We start from the raw sequence: 21594 nt of genomic DNA, 5'->3' as shown, positions 1-21594 counted from the left end.
GTAAAATTGCATCTGGATGGATGTCTTTGTCATGTAGAGGAGTACTCGAGCAAAAAAATAGATTGCATTTTTTTCATAAAGCTGGGGAACTTTTGAGTCAAACTCAGCGAAGACTTTTAGTCCCAATTATTGGTTCAAGTTCTAAAAACACTTCATCCTGTGCTTCCCATAAGTTGGACATCTTGGTGTTCCAAAAGGTCTTACTTTCATCAGCCATGTGGAAGCAAATACTGAAACAGAATGCAAAAAAAAATGTAATGCAGGTTTTCTGTTATTCTCTCACACTTCACAAAAACACAAGTCCTCCTATTAACTGACTCCTATTAAGTCTCTGGACTCTCAGCTGTAGCCCTTGACCAATATCTTATCTTGAATAAGTCAACATTGTCCTCTCTAATGGGTTCATGTGCTTCAAAATATATTTAATTCAAAAGTCCACAAACTAAAATCCAGTTACTAAATTATAAATTAAAGAAGCATCGCTGGTTTGGAGCCAGTTAGCCGAGCTGAGCTGCCACTTAGAGTAGTCATACATAAGTTAGCGTGCTAAAAAATGTTACATTGCTGTAAGTCATCTCCATGAATAGTTAATTAGATTGATATTTGACTTCAGCTACAGTATGTGGTACTACACAAACTGATATTTGACTTCAGCTACAGTATGTGGTACTACACAAACTGATATTTGACTTCAGCTACAGTATGTGGTACTACACAAACTGATATTTGACTTCAGCTACAGTATGTGGTACTACACAAACTGATATTTGACTTCAGCTACAGTATGTGGTACTACACAAACTGATATTTGACTTCAGCTACAGTATGTGGTACTACACAAACTGATATTTGACTTCAGCTACAGTATGTGGTACTACACAAACTAATATTTGACTTCAGCTACAGTATGTGGTACTACACAAACTGATATTTGACTTCAGCTACAGTAGGTGGTACTACACAAACTGATATTTGACTTTAGCTACAGTATGTGGTACTACACAAACTGATATTTGACTTCAGCTACAGTATGTGGTACTACACAAACTAATATTTGACTTCAGCTACAGTAGGTGGTACTACACAAACTGATATTTGACTTCAGCTACAGTATGTGGTACTACACAAAATGATATTTGACTTCAGCTACAGTATGTGGAACTACACAAACTGATATTTGACTTCAGCTACAGTATGTGGTACTACACAAACTAATATTTGACTTCAGCTACAGTATGTGGTACTACACAAACTGATATTTGACTTCAGCTACAGTAGGTGGTACTACACAAACTGATATTTGACTTCAGCTACAGTATGTGGTACTACACAAACTGATATTTGACTTCAGCTACAGTAGGTGGTACTACACAAACTGATATTTGACTTCAGCTACAGTATGTGGTACTACACAAACTGATATTTGACTTCAGCTACAGTATGTGGTACTACACAAACTGATATTTGACTTCAGCTACAGTATGTGGTACTACACAAACGGATATTTGACTTCAGCTACAGTATGTGGTACTACACAAACTGATATTTGACTTCAGCTACAGTATGTGGTACTACACAAATGGATATTTGACTTCAGCTACAGTATGTGGTACTACACAAACTGATATTTGACTTCAGCTACAGTAGGTGGTACTACACAAACTGATATTTGACTTCAGCTACAGTAGGTGGTACTACACAAACTGATATTTGACTTCAGCTACAGTATGTGGTACTACACAAACGGATATTTGACTTCAGCTACAGTATGTGGTACTACACAAACGGATATTTGATTTCAGCTACAGTATGTGGTACTACACAAACTGATATTTGACTTCAGCTACAGTATGTGGTACTACACAAACGGATATTTGACTTCAGCTACAGTAGGTGGTACTACACAAACTGATATTTGACTTCAGCTACAGTAGGTGGTACTACACAAACTGATATTTGACTTCAGCTACAGTAGGTGGTACTACACAAACTGATATTTGACTTCAGCTACAGTAGGTGGTACTACACAAACTGATATTTTTCTCCAATCTGCTGGATTTAAACTCAGTGAACTCAGCCGGGGAAGTTTCCTCCTTTTGCCTTTTGTGTGAAAGAATCTCTCTCTATCTCTCTCCCTCTCTATCTATCTCCCTCTCTCTCTATCTCTATATCTCTCTCTCCCTCTCTCTCTATCTCCCTCTCTCTCTATCTCTCTATCTCTCTCTCCCTCTCTCTCTATCGCTCTCTCTCCCTCTCTCTCTATCTCTCTCTCCCTGGCTCTATCTCTCTCTCTCTCTCTCTCCCTCTCTCTCTCTCTCTGTCTCCCTCTCTATTTCTATCTCTCTCCCTCTCTCTCTCCCTCTCTCTATTGCTCGCTCCCTCTCTATCTCTCTATCTCCCCTCTCTCTCTATCTCTCCCTCTCTCTCCCTCTCTCCCTATCTCTCTCTCCCTCTCTCTCCCTCTCTCTCTATCTCCCTCTCTCTCTATCTCTCTATCTCTCTCCCTCTCTCTCTATCGCTCTCTCTCCCTCTCTCTCTATCTCCCTCTCTCTATCTCTCTGTCTCCCTCTCTCTCTCTCTCTATCTCTCTCTCCCTCTTACTCTCTATCTCTCTATTTCTATCTCTCTCCCTCTCTCTCTCCCTCTCTCTATTGCTCGCTCCCTCTCTATCTCTCTCTCTCTCCATCTCTCCCTCTCTCTCTCTCTCTCCCTCTATCTCTATCTCTCTCTCCCTCTCTCTCTATCTCCCTCTCTCTCTATCTCCCTCTCCCTCTCTGTCTCTCCCTCTCTCTCCCTCTCTCCCTATCTCTCTCTCCCTCCCTATCTCTCTCTCCCTATCTCCCTCCCTATCTCTCCCTCCCTGTCCCTCCCTCTCTCCCTCCCTCTTTCAGACGTCCACACCGAGGCGGTGCAGGCCGTGCTGGCGCGCCACGTGGAGAGGAAGGTGGCGGTGCCGATGCCGTCCAAAAGACGTTCTCTGGTGGTGCAGACCTCCATGGACGCGTACACGCCTCCAGGTGACCAGACACATACACAAACACAAACACACACAAACACACACACACACACACACACACACACACACACACACACACCTGCACACGCTGCACAAATACACCCATCTTCTTGGTTGAGAAGTGAGATAGTGAGATAGAAGAAGGTGATTTTATTTTTGACTGATTGACGTGCACATTTCTCTGAGAGAATTCATTTAAATTCTCCGACTAACGCCATTAAAAGCGACCGAGAGTTTGATCTTTTTTCCTGTGACTTTGCATTTATAAAATGCTTGGAAAGTGATAAAGACTCACACACACGTGCACACATGCACACACACACTCACACACACACACACACACACACACACACACACACACACACACTAGTTATCTCAGCTGAACCGGGTTAGGCACAAAGCCTAAAATGTGACCCCAGAGAGGCCGCCCTGTGCCCAGACAGGATTATGTTGTAATGCTGTGTCTCTGGTTCTTTAGAGGAATTTATTTCACCCAAAAAAAAAAAAAAAAAAAGCTGCTAAAACACACATTTAATGAGGCATGCAAACCCGCTGACAGATTAACAGTTAAAACAAACAACAGACAGCTGTAACGTAAAAGTGGCCTGCCATGAAAAACTGGAAAAAGCACAGATTATTATGAACTATTATTTGAATGTGTTCTGTCACTGTGAGGAGTTGGCTGGAATTGGATGGAGTTAACCTTTACCTCAAATATGAGCTCATTGGATTGAACATAATCAGAGTTGATGCCGCAATTGTGGGTGTTGATTGAGTTTTAATGAAGGAAATGTAATAATTTTCATCACGGTAATTTGCCTTTTTAACCTTTGGAGAAAGATCTTAAGTGAACCTGACGTCTCCCCCAAGAGGCTCACCCGTACCTGGACGTGTTTACACCGTCTGACAACACAGGCTGTGGTAGAAAAATCCTGGTGGGACAATGAATCTGCCTCTTGTGTTACTTAAATGTAAGACTTGTGCTCACATGGATGGGTTTGCTGGGCCTCCCTGTGCCTGCTCCTCTGTTCAGATGATTAACTCTTATTCAAAGAAGTAAATTCAGTCTCTTTTTTTTTTTTTTTTTTAATGCAGCTTGAAGCTAATTTCAACTAAATTGGTTCTTGTAGTTTGTGCTATGTGAGCTGACTAATTATTGACATTCTGAGAGCTGGCAGTCTCAGAGATCACACATCTTCAATGATGAAAAGAGGTGAATCATCGTCTGCTGCTTGACTTTGAGCTATTTTTTTTACTTAATTGAGACAATTAAGCCCAATTCAGATCTATTTAGGAATCAAAGGCTCACATGTCGAAGCTACAGCCAGCCGAGGGACTTTGATATATCTGGGTTGATCGAACGGTACCAAAAAACAGAGTTATGCACCAGACTCTTTCTTGGTTTCACATTTAACGTGCCGATATGAGAGCGGTATCGACAATACCATCTCTAACTCTTGAAAGAATGAGTGTATTTCCCACGCCCTAAAACACCCCCTGCTTTATCGCCGATTTTAAAATCAACGGGACCATAATTAAAGAAATGAACATCATCCTGTGTTGCAGAAGACTTAAAACTAGCGATTGAGACCAAAAACTCTTCATGAAAATGTTAACTGAGGTAATAAATCAAGTGAGAAGTGGGTCACTTTCTCATAGACTTCTACAGACACCAAACTCCTTTTGCAACCGCATGTGTCGCCCCCTGCTGGAATTCAGATAGAACGCAGGTTTAAGGCACTTCCGCATTTGCAGCAATTTGCCAAACCGGATGCGTTGTCCATTAATATTTACAGTCTATGGTTACTACATTATCTGGGTCACATGACCATGATACACACAACGGGGAAATTCACACTGTTGCAGCAGCAGGGGATAGGGGGGAAAGTACAAGACACAGATAAACAAACAATAGTAATATAGTAAATAGTAGTAAAATATATTTACAGTATTGCAGTTACATTTATTTTATATATATATATATATATATATATATATATCCAAAAGATGATTCCTGGAATTCATTCAAAACTTTAATTTGTTTAAAAAAGTAATAAATAAATATTTTTAAAATTTGACTGACAAAGACAATTATATTGTTAATCGCAATTCTTTCGGAGACCATGAATTGTACAGCACCATGTGGAATTGCTCCAGCTCTAGTGTTGACGTTGTGTGAAGGTTTTCTGATAACGCTTACTGACCCTCACTAGGCCTGTCGCCCCTGTGCTCAGACTCGTCGTCGGGCTCCGAGGAGGAGGGGGGCGGGCCAGGGGACGACATGTCAGCCATGGAGCACTGGATGAGCCGCCCGTCCCACTTAGGCCCCGCCCACCTGGGCTCCACCTCCTCCTCGTCCTCGTCCACGCAGAGCGGCGGCAGCGGCAACGCCGGGCGGCTGGCCGACTCGCTGGCGCACACGCACATCTCGCACCTGGCGCACACACACCTGGGACACACACACCTGGGCCAGCTGCACCACCAGCAGAGCCACCTGTCGCAGTCGCACCACGGTAAGACTCTCAGTGAGGAACCAAGTCTCCACTTTATATTGTCAAAGTTGGATCTTTTTCTTCCTGTACACACTTGCTTGTTACTTTATTTTGGGCAGCAAATTGTTAAAACTTTCATGTTACCAGTATAACACACACCCAGTGTTTCCTTTAGGATTTCTTTTAGCAGTGGGGGCAGGTCTGTCCGAACAACAACCAACAACCAACTTTCCAATTTATATTATATTACACTGACTCACTTACCGTTTTAATTAGGGCTGTGTATTGGCAAGAATCTGGCGATACGATATGTATCACGATATGCAGGTCACGATTCAATATATTGCAGTATATTGCGATACTGTGCATAAGGCGATATATTGGGATTTTTTAGAAAAACTAATATTTAAAAAAAGATGTGCATAAAAGTCAAAGAAGTTTACTTTAGGTAAACAATCCAGTACACAGAAAATACAAAATCCATATAGAGGAAACACTGACACCTGCGTGTGTGCGTTCAGGTATCGGCCACCTGTCTCTGAAGAGGAAGGGAGCTCTGAGTGTAGCAGAGAACGGCGGATCTCTGCGACGGTCCTGTGAGTTTGGATCTGACATGCTGTGGCCACCGCCGCTGGAGTCAGACGGTACGTCCCACACATAAACACTTAAATATCAGCTGCACTAAATACAACCCAAATTTCCAAGGAAACCGAGCTCTGGTTTTTGATTTTAGGCCAAAGTCAGACAAAAGATCTGAAACTACTGATAAACTAAAAAAAAGAATAGCTGTATAATACATTTGATTTATTAGAGCAACGTTTGACTACACTGTGCTATTGATTTTAGGATAGTTATTGACAAGCTTCTTCATCTGATAAAATGATTTATTTCTGTATATTTGTGTTGAAGGAATCAAGTTAAAGTTCCCATGGCATGAAAATGTCACTTAATGAGGTTTTTTTTACATTAATATGCTTTCCCCCAGCCTGCCTATGGTCCCCCAGTGGCTAGAAATGGTGATTGGTGTGAACCGAGCCCTGGGTATCCTGCTCTGCCTTTGAGAAAATGAAAGCTCAGATGGGCCGATCTGGAATCTTCTCCTTATGAGGTCATAAGGAGCAAGGTTACCTCCCCTTTCTATGCTTTGCCCGCCCATAGAATTTGGCCCACCCATGAGAGAGAGAGAGAGACATCATGGCTTTCAAATGAGCAAAGTGGCAGTTGGTCAAGGCCACACCCCCACCCTCCACCTTGCCCCCCCCCCCCCTCTCCTCCTCAATAGCTACAGACACAGAAATGGCACATACTAAGGAAAGCTTATTGTGGGACTGGCTGTAGTGGCTGTAATTCTGCACCATGGCTGAATTTCGGGAAAGAGACTTCAGATACAGTATTAGGGGACCATTAAGGTCTATATAAAAGAGACTTCAGATACAGTATTAGGGGACCACTAAGGTCTATATAAAAGAGACTTCAGATACAGTATTAGGGGACCACTAAGGTCTATATAAAAGAGACTTCAGATACAGTATTAGGGGACCATTAAGGTCTATATAAAAGAGACTTCAGATACAGTATTAGGGGACCACTAAGGTCTATATAAAAGAGACTTCAGATACAGTATTAGGGGACCATTAAGGTCTATATAAAAGAGACTTCAGATACAGTATTAGGGGACCACTAAGGTCTATATAAAAGAGACTTCAGATACAGTATTAGGGGACCACTAAGGTCTATATAAAAGAGACTTCAGATACAGTATTAGGGGACCACTAAGGTCTATATAAAAGAGACTTCAGATACAGTATTAGGGGACCACTAAAGTCTATATAAAAGAGACTTCAGATACAGTATTAGGGGACCACTAAGGTCTATATAAAAGAGACTTCAGATACAGTATTAGGGGACCACTAAGGTCTATATAAAAGAGACTTCAGATACAGTATTAGGGGACCACTAAAGTCTATATAAAAGAGACTTCAGATACAGTATTAGGGGACCACTAAAGTCTATATAAAAGAGACTTCAGATACAGTATTAGGGGACCACTAAGGTCTATATAAAAGAGACTTCAGATACAGTATTAGGGGACCACTAAAGTCTATATAAAAGAGACTTCAGATACAGTATTAGGGGACCACTAAGGTCTATATAAAAGAGACTTCAGATACAGTATTAGGGGACCACTAAGGTCTATATAAAAGAGACTTCAGATAGAGTATTAGGGGACCACTAAGGTCTATATAAAAGAGACTTCAGATAGAGTATTAGGGGACCACTAAGGTCTATATAAAAGCATCCAAAGAGCACCATGTCATGGGGACCTTCAAATGTCACCCGATTGATGATTGGAAAAGCAGGTTTTATTTTGAAGTGTTACACTTTGTATCATAACACATGCTTTAATTTGAGTATAAGAACACGAATGAAGTATTATTTGGAAACAGGTATTGTATTGAGTAGATTCGCTGCAGGGATGTGACCCAGCTTAACACCGAAACATCAAAACGTGTTTAAGTGTCTATAATAAAACAAAGCGCTTGACACACACATTAGTCACCATCTTTACCTCTCTCCATCTGCCTGCCTGCCTCACTCTCTCCCTCCCTCCCTCGTCTCCCTGCAGAGAATCACTCGGCCCCCCCGGATGTGACGGGCTACTCGTCGGACTCGCCCCACTCCCACACCGAGCGTCACCACATGGCCAATATGGGAACCATTGCCAGGAACACACAGAAGTATGGCAACGCAGAGCGCATGGAGACGGGCGATGGTAAGAGTCGCCGTGGCACCTTTTTAGCCTGTCTCCCAACCGGAGCCTCTGAATAAAGAATACTGAAGTCGGCCCAAAAATAGAATCTCCTTAATCAGGAGGTGAGCTCAAATTGGACCATCGCCGTAGAGAACTGACCAATTACTTTGTGTCTGTTCATGTCACTCCCCTGGATGAACAGATTGGACTTTTCTTTGTTTGTTTTTTTACCTTTTCCTGTGTTATTTTTATTTCTATTTTTTTTAAAGAAAGCTGTTCTTAATCAACGTGCTTCACAATCATGCAGCTCATGCAGTTAGAAAACTGAACGACCGCAGCCTGTAGCAGCTCCACAAGAGCATGAAAGCCTCGCTGAAGAACGGCAGTGTTTGTTAGTCAGTTCTTTCCCGTGTTTTGTGGAAGCCATCTAGAAATTTTAAACCAGCGATCTATCAGCAGTCACTATCTCAAAAAAAACTTGCCGTTAACACTTGAAGTTTGAAGGAATTGTTATTGGTAATACAGTAAGGACTGTCTTGCAAGCAACCCAGGCCACCACTTTTTATTTTCCACTTATTCTAAAACATTAGCCTAAAACATTATATCCTCACCCCCCCCGTGTGTATAAGATAAGATAAGATAAAACTTCATTCATCTCGAGGGGGAATTGTTGTGCAGCAGTTGCAGTACGAGTAGGAAAGAGTGCAAATTATAAAGAGTGCAAATAAAAACAAAATATAAGCAACAAAGATTATCAATAAGGTGCCAAAAACCAAAATGTATGTGTCTGGGGTTTTTACAGGTGTTCCAGTCAGCAGTCGCGTGTCAGCTAAAATCCAGCAGCTCGTGAACACACTGAAGCAGCCTCGCAGACCTCCGCTACGGGAGTTCTTTGTCGATGACTTTGATGAACTTCTGGAGGGTTAGAAACCGTCTCTGATTCTGTCTGTCTGATTTGAGTTATCCAATCTCTCTTCATACTTTGGAGTCATGAGTGATTCTCTAGATGGTTCCTTTAAGAACACTTGTTGTGTTGGACAGGTGAGAACCCCCCCCATGTGCTCCTTCAGGTGTCCGACATCCACACCTCACCTCATTCTGCCGAGGTGTTAAAAAACAAGTGTTTGTCAAAGAGGAAACACCTGGAGACACAACATAGTGATGACGTGTTAAAGGGATAGTTTGGATCTCGTGAAGTGTGGTTGTATGAGCTACTTCTCCACAGTCGGCGTGTTATGGTGCGTTCTTTTTGTCCACCGAAGTTGATTTATGAGTTGTTTTCCGGAGTTACGAACCGGAAGTTCCAAAAAAGAACGCCCCCCCGAGGTCGTATATATACGACTCGTCAAGTCGTCTGAACTCAGAGGACCCCGAGTTCACTTTCAAAGATGGCTACGTCGTGCATCACACGTAGTAAACATTGTGGTTTTCTACAATTTTAACCACTTTTGTCGTTGTTGTAACCAAATGAAGAAGTCGTACACATAGCACTGTATACTGCTACCTATAGACATGTCTCTACAGTCTTATTAGGAGTTAAACAGTGCTGTATACTGCTACCTATAGACATGTCTCTACAGTCTTATTAGGAGTTAAACATAGTGCTGTATACTGCTACCTATAGACATGTCTCTACAGTCTTATTAGGAGTTAAACATAGTGCTGTATACTGCTACCTATAGACATGTCTCTACAGTCTTATTAGGAGTTAAACATAGTGCTGTATACTGCTACCTATAGACATGTCTCTACAGTCTTATTAGGAGTTAAACATAGTGCTGTATACTGCTACCTATAGACATGTCTCTACAGTCTTATTAGGAGTTAAACATAGTGCTGTATACTGCTACCTATAGACATGTCTCTACAGTCTTATTAGGAGTTAAACATAGTGCTGTATACTACTACCTATAGACATGTCTCTACAGTCTTATTAGGAGTTAAACATAGTGCTGTATACTGCTACCTATAGACATGTCTCTACAGTCTTATTAGGAGTTAAACATACTGCTACCTATAGACATGTCTCTACAGTCTTATTATAAACTGTATGCTACCTATAGACATGTCTCTACAGTCTTATTAGGAGTTAAACATAGTGCTGTATACTGCTACCTATAGACATGTCTCTACAGTCTTATTAGGAGTTAAATACCGCCTAATTAGTTATTTTGTAGCTTGTGCAGCTGAAATTGGCTAGAGACGCTCGGTTGCTGTATGACAACAACGGCTTTAAGCCGAGTCTTGAGCAGAAAGCAGAGCAGTAGCCCAACGTTGATGTTAATCAAAACGTAATTTTCATGTATCAAATTGTGAAATATATTTGTGTAATATGTCAATAACTGGGTGAATAGAATCCTAAATGTTACTAAAAATGTTACAAAAATCCATCTTTTCTCCGTATTGTATTGTGTGACAAAAAGAACGCAACAACCCCGCGGTTATTCGTTTTCCGACATGGATGTGACGTTACACTCGAGCTACTAGTCGCGATTACAAGACAAAAAGAACGCACCATTAGCTACGGGAGATGGCGGTCGGCACGGCAACAGCTTGGAGAAGCAGGCAGGAGTACCGACACGGACGCTAAGCAACGTCCTGCTGTGGACGGGGGGGCAGCAGATACACGTACACATTTTAGACACCTAAAAACATCAGGTTAAGTCAGTGGTTCTCAAAAAATGTTCAACAATGTACCCCTTTTGAATTGTTTCTTTAAAGGGATACGCCACCGTTTGTTGAAATAGGGCTCATCACGGTCTCCTCTAGCTGTAGATAGGTGGGCCAACACATTTTTTGTGCGTGCATTGTTTTAGTCCGGTGCAACACCGGCAGCGCCGCCGCTAGTTAGCTTAGCGTAGTGAATGGAATCCTATGTTGCCGGTTAGCATGTTGTGAATAAAAGTGAGCCAACAAAAGACAAAAAAACAACCCAATTACTTGCACTGAGACAAAAAATGCGTTGGCCCACCTACCTACAGCCTGGGTAGACCGTGATAAGAACTATTTCAACAAATGGTGGTGTATTCCTTTAAGCCAAGTACCCCCTGACCAGTGCTAATAATTTTTGGTAGAAAAAAAAGGAACAGTACAGCGTTGTCAGCGATAGATTCACTAAACAACAGCCTTGGACCTGAAAAAAACATTTAAATGCTGATGAGAAAAAGAGACAAAAACTGAAAAAAAGACAAAAACTTGGAAAAAGATGGTAGAAAGAAGGAAGTAAGGCAAGAAAAGGTCAAAATAGTATCAAAAACTTACAGTAGAAGGAAGGCAAGATTAGGTCCAAAGAAGGCAACACAAATGTCATTTTTGCTAGGAAAAAAAAATTCTACATAAAGAGGAACAATGTTCTGGACAACAGCCTCGTAACTATTAAACATTTTGTTAAATATCTCACGTACTCAACTCAACTCCCGTACCCCCCGCAGTCCTCCATAGTACCCTTAGGGGGACACGACGTACCCCCATTTGAGAAACACTGGTTTAAGTGTACGCTATATTTAGAATATTGGGTAACACTTTACTTGAAGGTGTCTATATAAGAGTGACATGACACTGTGATGAACACATGAACCCTAACCATAACCCTAACTTGTCATGACCAAAAAACGAATGACACTAAATGACAGAAGCGTTATGTCATAAACGTTTATGACTCGTTTATAATGTTTATGACACGTTCGTGACAGTGTCATGTCACTCTTCTGACACCCCCAACCGGCCCCGTCAGACACCGCCTACCAACAGCCTGGGTCTGTCCCAGGTTTCTTCCCAAAAAATGGAGTTTTTTCCTCTCTCACTGTCGCATTTATGCTTGCTCTCGGGGGGAATCACTGGAATTGTTGGGTCTTTGTAAATTATAGAGTGTGGTCTGGACCTACTCTATGTGTAAAGTGTCCTAAGGTAACTCGTTATGATTTGATACTATGAATAAAATTGAATTGAATTCTGTAGATACCTTCAAGTAACTAGAAACCGTTATCTCTGCTCTCTTCTAAGCCACCAGACTCCTTTGACAAGAACAGTCATTTTACCTCTCAGGACTCCGAGTCTCGATCTGCCTCCATCGGTTAGTTTATTTGTAAGTTGCGTCAGTTCCTAACCCTTTTAAACACAGTCACACAATGACCCAATCAAACTAACCGATGGAGGCAGAGGTAGAGCAGCAACTCCCGTGTTCTGAGAGGTAAAATGAAGGAGTCTGGTGGCTTAGAAGAGAGCGGAGATAACGGCTTCAGTTCCCCGTCGTAAAGGGCTGTCTGACAGCACGGTGAAGCGGTGACGATATTCTGAATATAGCATACACTTAAACTGATATAGATGTTTTTAGGTGTCTAAAATGTGTATATCTGCGGCCCCCCCGTCCACAGCAGGACATTGCTTAGCGTCCGTGTCGGTACTCCTGCCTGCTTCTCCAAACTGTTGCTGAGTCGACCGCCATCTACCGCAGCTAACACACCGACTCTGGAGAAGTAGCTCATACAACCACATTTCAAAAGCTCCAAACTATCCCTTTTTAATATTTACAAAAGTGTCAGTGGTCAGCTAATGTTCTCTGAATAACAACTTTAAAGGCCACCCAAAGCTTTTTAGGCATGTTGGTGGCTCCTATTTATCTGTTGTTGTTCTGTAAACACGGATAGAAAGATGAACATGAAGGTTTTAATGAGTATTAAACTGTAGATTAAAATGGAAAATGTTCTCACCTGATAATTGTGCTAAACTCCCATTCCCATTGATTTCACTGCCATGTGTCAGTGTAAAGACTGACTTTCATCTCAAGAGTCCTATGGAAGAGATGACAGGGACCAGCTGATGATCCGCCTGGTTCATAATAGAACACAGAGTATTTCTTAAAATGTATAATGTAGGAATCTTGATCTGCAGATCATTACGTCTGTCTGCTGTGTGCTTGGCTCTCACCATCTGGCTGCATTTTTCACTCTTTGTCTCCTCATTTCTAATCTCTAATTGTCTTCTTTAGAAACCTTGCATTTTAGACTGAAGTGCTGTCTACTGTAGCTGTATGGAAAAAAAGTCAGTGTTGTAGTGTATTTTGGATACATTTTTTGCAATGTGTTGTAAATAATTGTGTTGTGGTCATACGAGATAAAGTATAGATTAGGGTTGATGTAGTTTAGGGCTGCACGATCTGAGAAAAATGTCCAATAACGTTGTTGAATATTGCAATAACGATATTACTTGCCAACAGTATTAACAAGATTACTTGAACATTTAATTGAATGTAAAAGGCAGCACTAAAAAATGAATAACCTTTACATTTTAAAGTGCAGTTTTCTATTAATATTTTCGGTAACCCTTTACTTGACGGTATCTATCTACATAAGGCCGGTTACACACTGGCTGCGTGGCATGAGCGTGGCGTGAGTGTGGCGTTTCTGTTGCGTGTCGGCTGCGTGGATTTTTCTGTCTTGTCTTTACACACCAGAAACATGTCTGACGCGGCGCTGCTGCTGCTGCTAGCCTTGTCTGGACACATGGATGTTTCCCATTGATAAAATGAAATCCCATGTTATACATAAATATATTCTGATTTGATTACAGACAATGTCGGCAGTAATAGGCAAAATAGGCTCCAGAATATTTTTTGGTGCAATATGAGAAAATCAATTTTTTTTTTTTAAATTGCATTTATATATCTGAATTTATATCAAAACCTAGAGACTTTCAAACATCAAGCATTAGTATGTATTCGTGTCTAAACGACATATAAACATCTTTTCCTATTCTATTTTGCCTGGAAACGCTTCCAACACGCTTGCGTGTCGCGTGAAAAATAGGCGTTGGTTCTATTTCTAGCGGGCACGCGCCTGAGACGCCACTTACTAAAAGAAGCGTTATGTCATAAACGTTTATGACTTGTTTATAATGTTTATGACACGTTCATGACAGTTTCATGTCACTCTTATGTAGATACCTTCACGTAAAGTGTAACCATATTTCCTTTCAACTAACAAAAGAATCTTTGAGTGTCTTCCGTTATATGCCGCAGCCTTTCGCGATGTGTTCAATGCGCCTGTTGATATTGCGATGACCGTGCAGCCCTAATGTAGTGGATGAGTCCCTCTGGATCCACGTTTTATCCCAAACGGCTCAAAGTTTGAATCCTTCCAAATCCTTCCTGTCTGCTGCCTCGAAACTAAACATTAGAGGAATAGCGGCTGTCCACTCACACATTTTACATTCCCACAGTACATCTGTGTTAACAACAGCTCCACCTAATTAATTAGGAGTGGATTTGAGTGTGACTGCAGCTTCTTCACAGCCGTCTCACTGCCGCTGGCTTCGGCTAAATGTTTCCATGTGGTGTCCCCCCCTCCCCCCCTCCCCCCGCACCGAGCGAAAACAAACCGTGAAACGCTGAAGGTGTGTGTGTGACCTGATGACAGTATCTGTCTCCTCATCTCCAGTCCAGCAGCAGGACCCTAATCAGCCGCGGCCGGAGGGGGCGGAGATGATGCCGGTGCGGGGCGAGGCGCTGGGCGTGGTCACCAACTGGCCGCCATCCCTGGAGGCTGCTCTCCAACGCTGGGGCACCATCTCTCCTAAAGCCCCCTGCCTCACCAGCCTGGACACCGCGGGGAAGCCCCTCTACGTCCTCACATATGGTAACCCAGGCGCTCTTGTCCTCCAGTCGCTCATTTACATTATGGATTTGTGCAGCAGAATAATAAGATCATCAAAGAATTCAAATACAGTATCTCACAAAAGTGAGTACACCCCTCACATTCTAGTACATATTTCATATTTTTAATCGGACAACACTGAAGAAATTACACTTTGCTACAATGTAAAGTATTTAGTGTACAGCTTGTATCATATCAACTTTATTCAAGACACAGAGGTCCATAGAAACAACACAATACAAATATATATATATATATATATATATATATATATATATATATATATATATATATATATATATATATATATATATATATATAAAACAAATACAATACAAAACATTTAATACATTTAAGAATGGTGCCATCTGAGGCATCATTTTTTAAAACATATACAGGCTTCGAGTCCATTGTTTCCAAAGGCAAGATGTATACCTTGTGTCACTCTTAGAAACATCAACTATGGACACAATGATCATATTCGTTGACCCTGTCAGTCTGCACATGAATCTATACATAAAAGTTCTTAAAACAGCAATGAAAGTGGGCACATTGTTAGACACAAACATTTCACTGGCACTACTCCCCCTAGGAATTTTAAGCACAATTCTCAGTGCATCATTTTAAGCCACCTGAAGTTTTTTCATTTTCGACTCTCTAAAATTATAGTATTAGTATAACAGTGTAATGGGGTACTTTCCATCAAATCATCTCTCAATGCGATCAAACCAGCTAATAGGCTAACTGAAATAAAACCATGCCAATCTCTAGGTATGGTGAAGGCTATGTGATGATGTGGGGGTATGGTGAAGGCTATGTGATGATGTGGGGGTATGGTGAAGGCTATGTGATGATGTGGGGGTATGGTGAAGGCTATGTGATGATGTGTGTGGGGGGGGCTATTTTAATTCCAAAGGCCATTGGAAACTTTATCAGGATGCATAGTATCCTGGATCCATTATATAACTGGCCTTTAAAAATAAACATCTGCCTGCCTCTATGGGGATTTAACATAGGGGTGGACTGACTTTTGTTGCCAGCGATTTAGACATTAATGGCTGTGTGTTGAGTTATTTTGAGGGGACAGCACATTTACACTGTTATACAAGCTGTACACTTAATACTTTACATTGTAGCAAAGGGTAATTTCTTCAGTGCTGTCCCATTAAAAGATATAATGAAATATTTACTAAAATGTGAGGGATGTACTCACTTTTGTGAGGTACTGTATCTTCTCCTGTTGCACTCATTCCAAGTGGTTCTGGATGCTTAAATTGTAAAAAAATAACAGTGAACATCTCTGCAGTTGAGATACAAAATTAAGCTTTTTAAAATTAAGATTCCTCGCTCTCGTGTGCACAGACATGCACTCCTATGCTTTCATCTGCTGCTTATGTACAACTTAGTCTGGCATTGCCAGACCTTCCTCCACAGCGCTGCCGAGGAGGGTCCCCTTCGCTCTCTCCCTCCTCCTCTTTCTCTTTCTTTCTCCCTCTCCCTTCTCTTTCTCTCCCCCCTCCTCTTTCTCTTTCTCTCTCCCTCTCCCTTCTCTTTCTCTCCCTCTCTCTCCCTCCTCCTCTTTCTCTCTCCCTCTCTTTTCTCTCTCTCTCCCTCTCCCTCCTCCTCTTTCTCTCCCTCTCTCTCTCTCCCTCCCTCTCTCTCCCTCTCCTCTTTCTCTCTTTCCCTCTCTCTTTCTCTCTTCCTCTCTCTCCGTCTCTCTCCCTCCTCCTCTCTCTCTCCGTCTCTCTCTCTCCCTCCCCCTCTTTCTCTCCTTTCTCTCTCTCTCTCTCTCTCTCTCTCCCTCTCCCTCCTCTCTCTCTTTCTCTCTCCCTCCCCCTCTTTCTCTCCCTCTCTCTCTCCCTCCCTCTCTCTCTCACCCTCGTGTCCTGTGTCCTGCTCCCTGCAGGGAAGCTGTGGTCTCGCAGCATCAAGCTTGCCTACAACATCCTCCACAAACTGGGCAGCAAGCAGGAGCCCATGGTGCGACCGGGGGATCGGGTGAGTCACACTCCTCCACCACCTCACGCGGCTTTTGGTTTCTTTATGCAGATTTTATTCATATGTTGTTCATTTGCAGCAAGTTATTGTTGTATTCGTCAAAATGGTGTGCAATGCCTTAATGAATCTGAGCTTTCGTTTTGAAATCTGTAATCAAATTTTTTTTGACATTCTGGGGAAAATGCTTGTTCATGTTCTTGCTGCGAGATAGAGGAGAAGATCGACACCACTCTCATGTCACGAAACCACAGCCATAAAGAGAGGAAACAGCTAGCCTGGCTCTGTCCAACATTAACAAACATTTGCCAGCAGCACCTCTAAAGATAACTCCGTAACACATTATATCTCGTATGTTTAACCTGTTCAAAAACAAAGTTTTTTTTTTTTACCTTTGCACAGAGTCAGGGTAGCCGTTCCCCCCTGTTTCCAGTCTTTATGCTAAGCTAACTGCCTGCTGGTTCAATATGAACCTTGAGATACGAGAGTGGGGTCGATCTTCTCATCCGACTCTCAACAACAAAGCAAATAAAGGGTTTTTCCTAAAATGTCAAACTACTTCTGTAAAGGTGCTGTAGGTAGGATTGGGAAGATCCAGGACTTAGCCAAAAACATCAACAACTTCTCAGTCCCTACCCCCTTTCTGATAAAGCCCAAAACGGTCTCCTAAGCCCCTCCCCCCACAAGGGAGAATGAATGTGTGTGCATGAGCAGTGATAGTGATTGACACGCAGTTAGACAATAGGAAATGCGATGGAATATGCGGGATATTTATGCAATTTTATGCGATGAAATTGCGGGAATAAAGGGATTCCCCCCAACACCCTGCTTTTCGATGATGTTCACATCGCGTAATTACGTCACTTCATAACGTTCCCATGGCAACAGGGGAAAATGGCTGCTCTTGTGTGAAGTAAACGCAACATTTTGGAATTTTCTGCTAAGATATATGTGACTCTTTTGCAACGAAAATGCGGGGATTATGGAATCATGCAATTTATGCGGCGAAAGTGCGGCGTATTTGAAAAAATGCAACCCCCGCATAAATATGCGGACTTTGGCTGATTATGCACTGAATTATGCGATCGCATAATCCCGTTTTTCTGGAGGGACTGGCTTCATATAGTTCTACTGGAACATAGGGTCAGTTTCAGCAAATATGACAGAAAGTTAGTTTTAGAATTCTTACCTACTGCACCTTTAAATACAGCTAGAATTATACCACAACCTCTCAACCACAAACATATGATTCATTGTTTTTGAATTCTCTTGGACTCCTAGAAGGGTCAGAGAAGAAGTGATCTGACATATGAAAACAACACCAGCTTCATTTAGCATACAGAGATAAATAAATGAGTTTGTTGCTTAAAAACTCTGAATTTACTTCCTTAGCCCTGAGAAATGGGTTGACTGGCCTTCAATACTCAATGCAGAAAAATGCTCCCATTGTAGAAACTGGAAAGGATCCAAACAGTTTAGTGTGTTTAATGGTCTCATCATTTCATCTGGACTTGTGGGCCGTTATACTGTTATGTAGTTTCATTTATAATAAAACCTCATATTTTATAAACTCCATGTGTTTTATGTGCAAAAATCTTGATTTGTAAAGTAACTAATAATTAGTCAGATGAATGTAGTAAAACGTACAATATTTCTCTCTGAGATGTAGCGGAGTAGAAGTAGAAAGTGGCACGAAAAGAAAAGACTCAATTAATGTACAAGTACCTCAACATTTGTACTTGAGCAAATGTACGTAGTTAGTCTTTACAGGTCTCGCTAAAAAATCTATCAGACAGCTGCTCGAGTCCTCACTAGGACCAAGAAAGTGGATCACATCGCTCCAGTTCTGAAGTCTCTACACTGGCTTCCTGTGCCTCAAAGAATTGATTTCAAAATACTTCTGCTGGTTTATAAATCACTAAACGGTTTACAATACAAAAATACATTTCTGATCTGTTACTACACTATGAACCCCCCCAGACCTCTCAGGTGGTCTGGGACAGGCCTGTTTGCTGTCCCCAGAGTCAGGACTAAACAGGGGGAAGCAGCGTTCAGTTTTTAATGCTCCACATATCTGGAACAAACACCCAGAAAACTACAGGTCCGCCGCAACTCTCAGTTCTTTTAAATCAGGGCTGAAGACCTTTCTTTACATAACTGTTCATTTCTTATACTGCACTGTACATTTTATTCTCGTATTTGATCTGTTTTTAATCGTTTTTAACTGCTCTTTAATGTTTTTATGTAAAGCACTTTGAATTGCCCTGTTGCTGAAATGTGCTATACAAATAAATACCACTGCTTCCTAGTGTCTCTGACCCCAGCCTGTGTCTCCCCGTCTCCCAGGTGGCGCTGGTGTTTCCTAACAACGACCCTGTGGCCTTCATGGTGGCCTTCTACGGCTGTCTGCTGGCTGAGGTGGTCCCCGTTCCCATCGAGGTCCCCCTGAGCCGCAAGGTACTTTATGAACAGGGGGGGTCGGCAGCTGGGAGGGGGGCACAGGGTGGCACCGCCCCTCCTGAAATATGATTTGCCCTTCCATTAGGCTAGAGTGCTGTCAATCTGACAATTGTGATTCCCATTGAAGAAAAGTACTTTAAAGAACTGTAATCGGGCCTTAACAGTTCGGCCCGACAAGGCCCGAGCCCGACAAGTACATTTTGATTGACAGCGTTTTAAAAGCCTGAACCCGTTTACAGCCCGACATTATTCAAATTTGCGCACACATACAGCTCTTTTGCCTTTTTTAACATCATTTATTCATGACTAACATAGGCTATAGGCCACTTGGAAGTAGGAACAAAGAAATAAAATAAGTCCTCCAGAGGCCAGGCTCCGTTTCACCTCCTCAACATCCATTTTCATGCTAATCGAAACGCATCACCTGACCGCATCACCTGACCGCTCATTTACCGCGCAACCCGGAGCCCCGTCCGACCCCGTGTACAGTGATAGAAATTAAGACCGAACCCGTCGGTTCCGTCGGGTTCAGACAAAGATCTTCAGCTCTAGTCACTTGGTTTTCTGGTATACTGAAATTTGTTGAAAATTAAAACAAGTGAAATAAATAATGAATGTGATATTTCATTAGGGGTGGGGGGAAAAAATCGATACAGCATAGTATCGCAATATTTTCCATGGCAATACTGTATCGATACACAGACGCGAAGTATGGATCTTTTATTATATATGTGTTGGTCAGTTTGTCAGCTTGACAGTCCCATTTTGCAGCAATAAAAGTAAAGAGAGAAATGTATCTTTTTAGATAAAACAGAGGTTGACAAAGTTTTCTTTTGGGGACATAATTTGAAATTGGGAAAAATTTGATAAAGGTAATAAATTGCAATATATCGCAGAACATTGCAATATCTTTAAAATCGCAATAATATTGTATCGTGACATAAGTATCGTGATGATATCGTATCGTGAGGCCTCTGGTGATTCCCACCCCTATATTTCATGGGATGTTTTATTTAGCAGAATTACATTGTGTTGTTCTATCCTATCCGATATTCCCTATGCTTCTAAGCAGATTTTCTATGCGGTAGAAAATCTTACTAATTATTGGTCCCCCCTGTGCCACAGAGTTTAAAAGTCCTGGAATCGTTCCTGTTTATGAAATCCAGACATAACTGTTTTTTACCTTGACAGAGTCACACCCTGTCACCTGGCTGCGCTGCCTGGACCAAACGCTCTGTAGCTTATCTGGAGCTCTCCTTTAGTTTGAGGATTAGTTTCTCTACGGGGGGGTCAGGTAATGAGATTTTTTTTCACCGCGCTGCTGTGTAATGTTAATCCTCTCGGCCTCGGCCACGTCGGGGTTTTTTTCAGCTCGTGCCCGGGAGCTCCAGACACCGCGCTGTGTTTCATTTCAGTTGTTTGTCTGTGTGTGTGGGGACATCTCAGTGATACCGCTCACTGTTGAAACAATGTTTTGAGGATTTCGGACTTGGCTTGTTTGCTAGCAACAAGTTTATCTGAGAAAATAATCCCGTCTGAACGACAGCGAGCGGAGAAACCCGTCAGAAACGAGCCGTCCTGCTGCGCTTGCCGTCACAGAAAGACTCACTGTTATCAGCCAAGCTACAACTGTTGATCTTCTCACCATCACGTCCCGGCCGGGGCCTCCTGGAACTCGCTACTTTGACAAAAAGCTTTCTAAAAAAACAAACAAAATGTGTGTTTTTTTTAACTGCCAATTGTATCACTGTATCTCAGTGGTTCTCACGCTTTTTTCCATAATGTACCCCATTTGAATTGTGTTTTCAAGCCAAGTACCCCCTGACCAGCACTAGATTTACCAAACAACATGTAACTGAAAAACATTTAAATGCTGATGAAAAAAAGGCAACACAAACTTAAAAAACGTAAAAACTTGGAAAAAGTCGGTAGAAAGAAGGAAGTAAGGCAAGAATAGGTGGAAAATATTATCAAAAACTTAGAAAACAGCGAGGATAACATCGTAAAAAGCGACAGACTTGTAAAAAAAAACACAGTAGAAAGAAGGAAGATAAGCTTTGTAAAAAAGTGACAAAAACCTTGAAAAAGGCGAAATTGTTTTTTGACAAAAACTTCGACAAACATGGAGAAAAAAAGAAGACAGTAGAAAAGAAGGAAGGCAAGAACAGGTTGAAAATTGTGACAAAAAGCGACAAAAACAAAAAAAATGACAAACTTCAAAAACAGAGA

At 41.8% G+C, this 21594-nt stretch overlaps 1 protein-coding gene across 3 annotated transcripts in view; it reads left to right on the top strand.

The window, feature by feature from the left end:
- LOC114549212 (disco-interacting protein 2 homolog C) overlaps positions 1-21594 on the top strand; it is an 88724-nt gene that overhangs the window by 25409 nt on the left and 41721 nt on the right. For all 3 annotated transcript variants that reach the window (XM_028569440.1, XM_028569439.1, XM_028569442.1), the window contains 8 exons: positions 2892-3017; positions 5230-5529; positions 6030-6152; positions 8135-8281; positions 9063-9182; positions 14695-14892; positions 16817-16908; positions 19252-19362. In XM_028569440.1, coding sequence (XP_028425241.1) covers positions 2892-3017; positions 5230-5529; positions 6030-6152; positions 8135-8281; positions 9063-9182; positions 14695-14892; positions 16817-16908; positions 19252-19362 — 1217 coding nt within the window. The remainder of the gene's footprint in view (positions 1-2891; positions 3018-5229; positions 5530-6029; positions 6153-8134; positions 8282-9062; positions 9183-14694; positions 14893-16816; positions 16909-19251; positions 19363-21594) is intronic.

This window comes from Perca flavescens, chromosome 22, assembly GCF_004354835.1.
Source record: "Perca flavescens isolate YP-PL-M2 chromosome 22, PFLA_1.0, whole genome shotgun sequence".
NCBI lineage: Eukaryota > Metazoa > Chordata > Actinopteri > Perciformes > Percidae > Perca > Perca flavescens.
The sequence above is the reverse complement of the archived record's forward strand: the minus strand, read 5'-3'. Positions and strand labels throughout refer to the sequence as shown.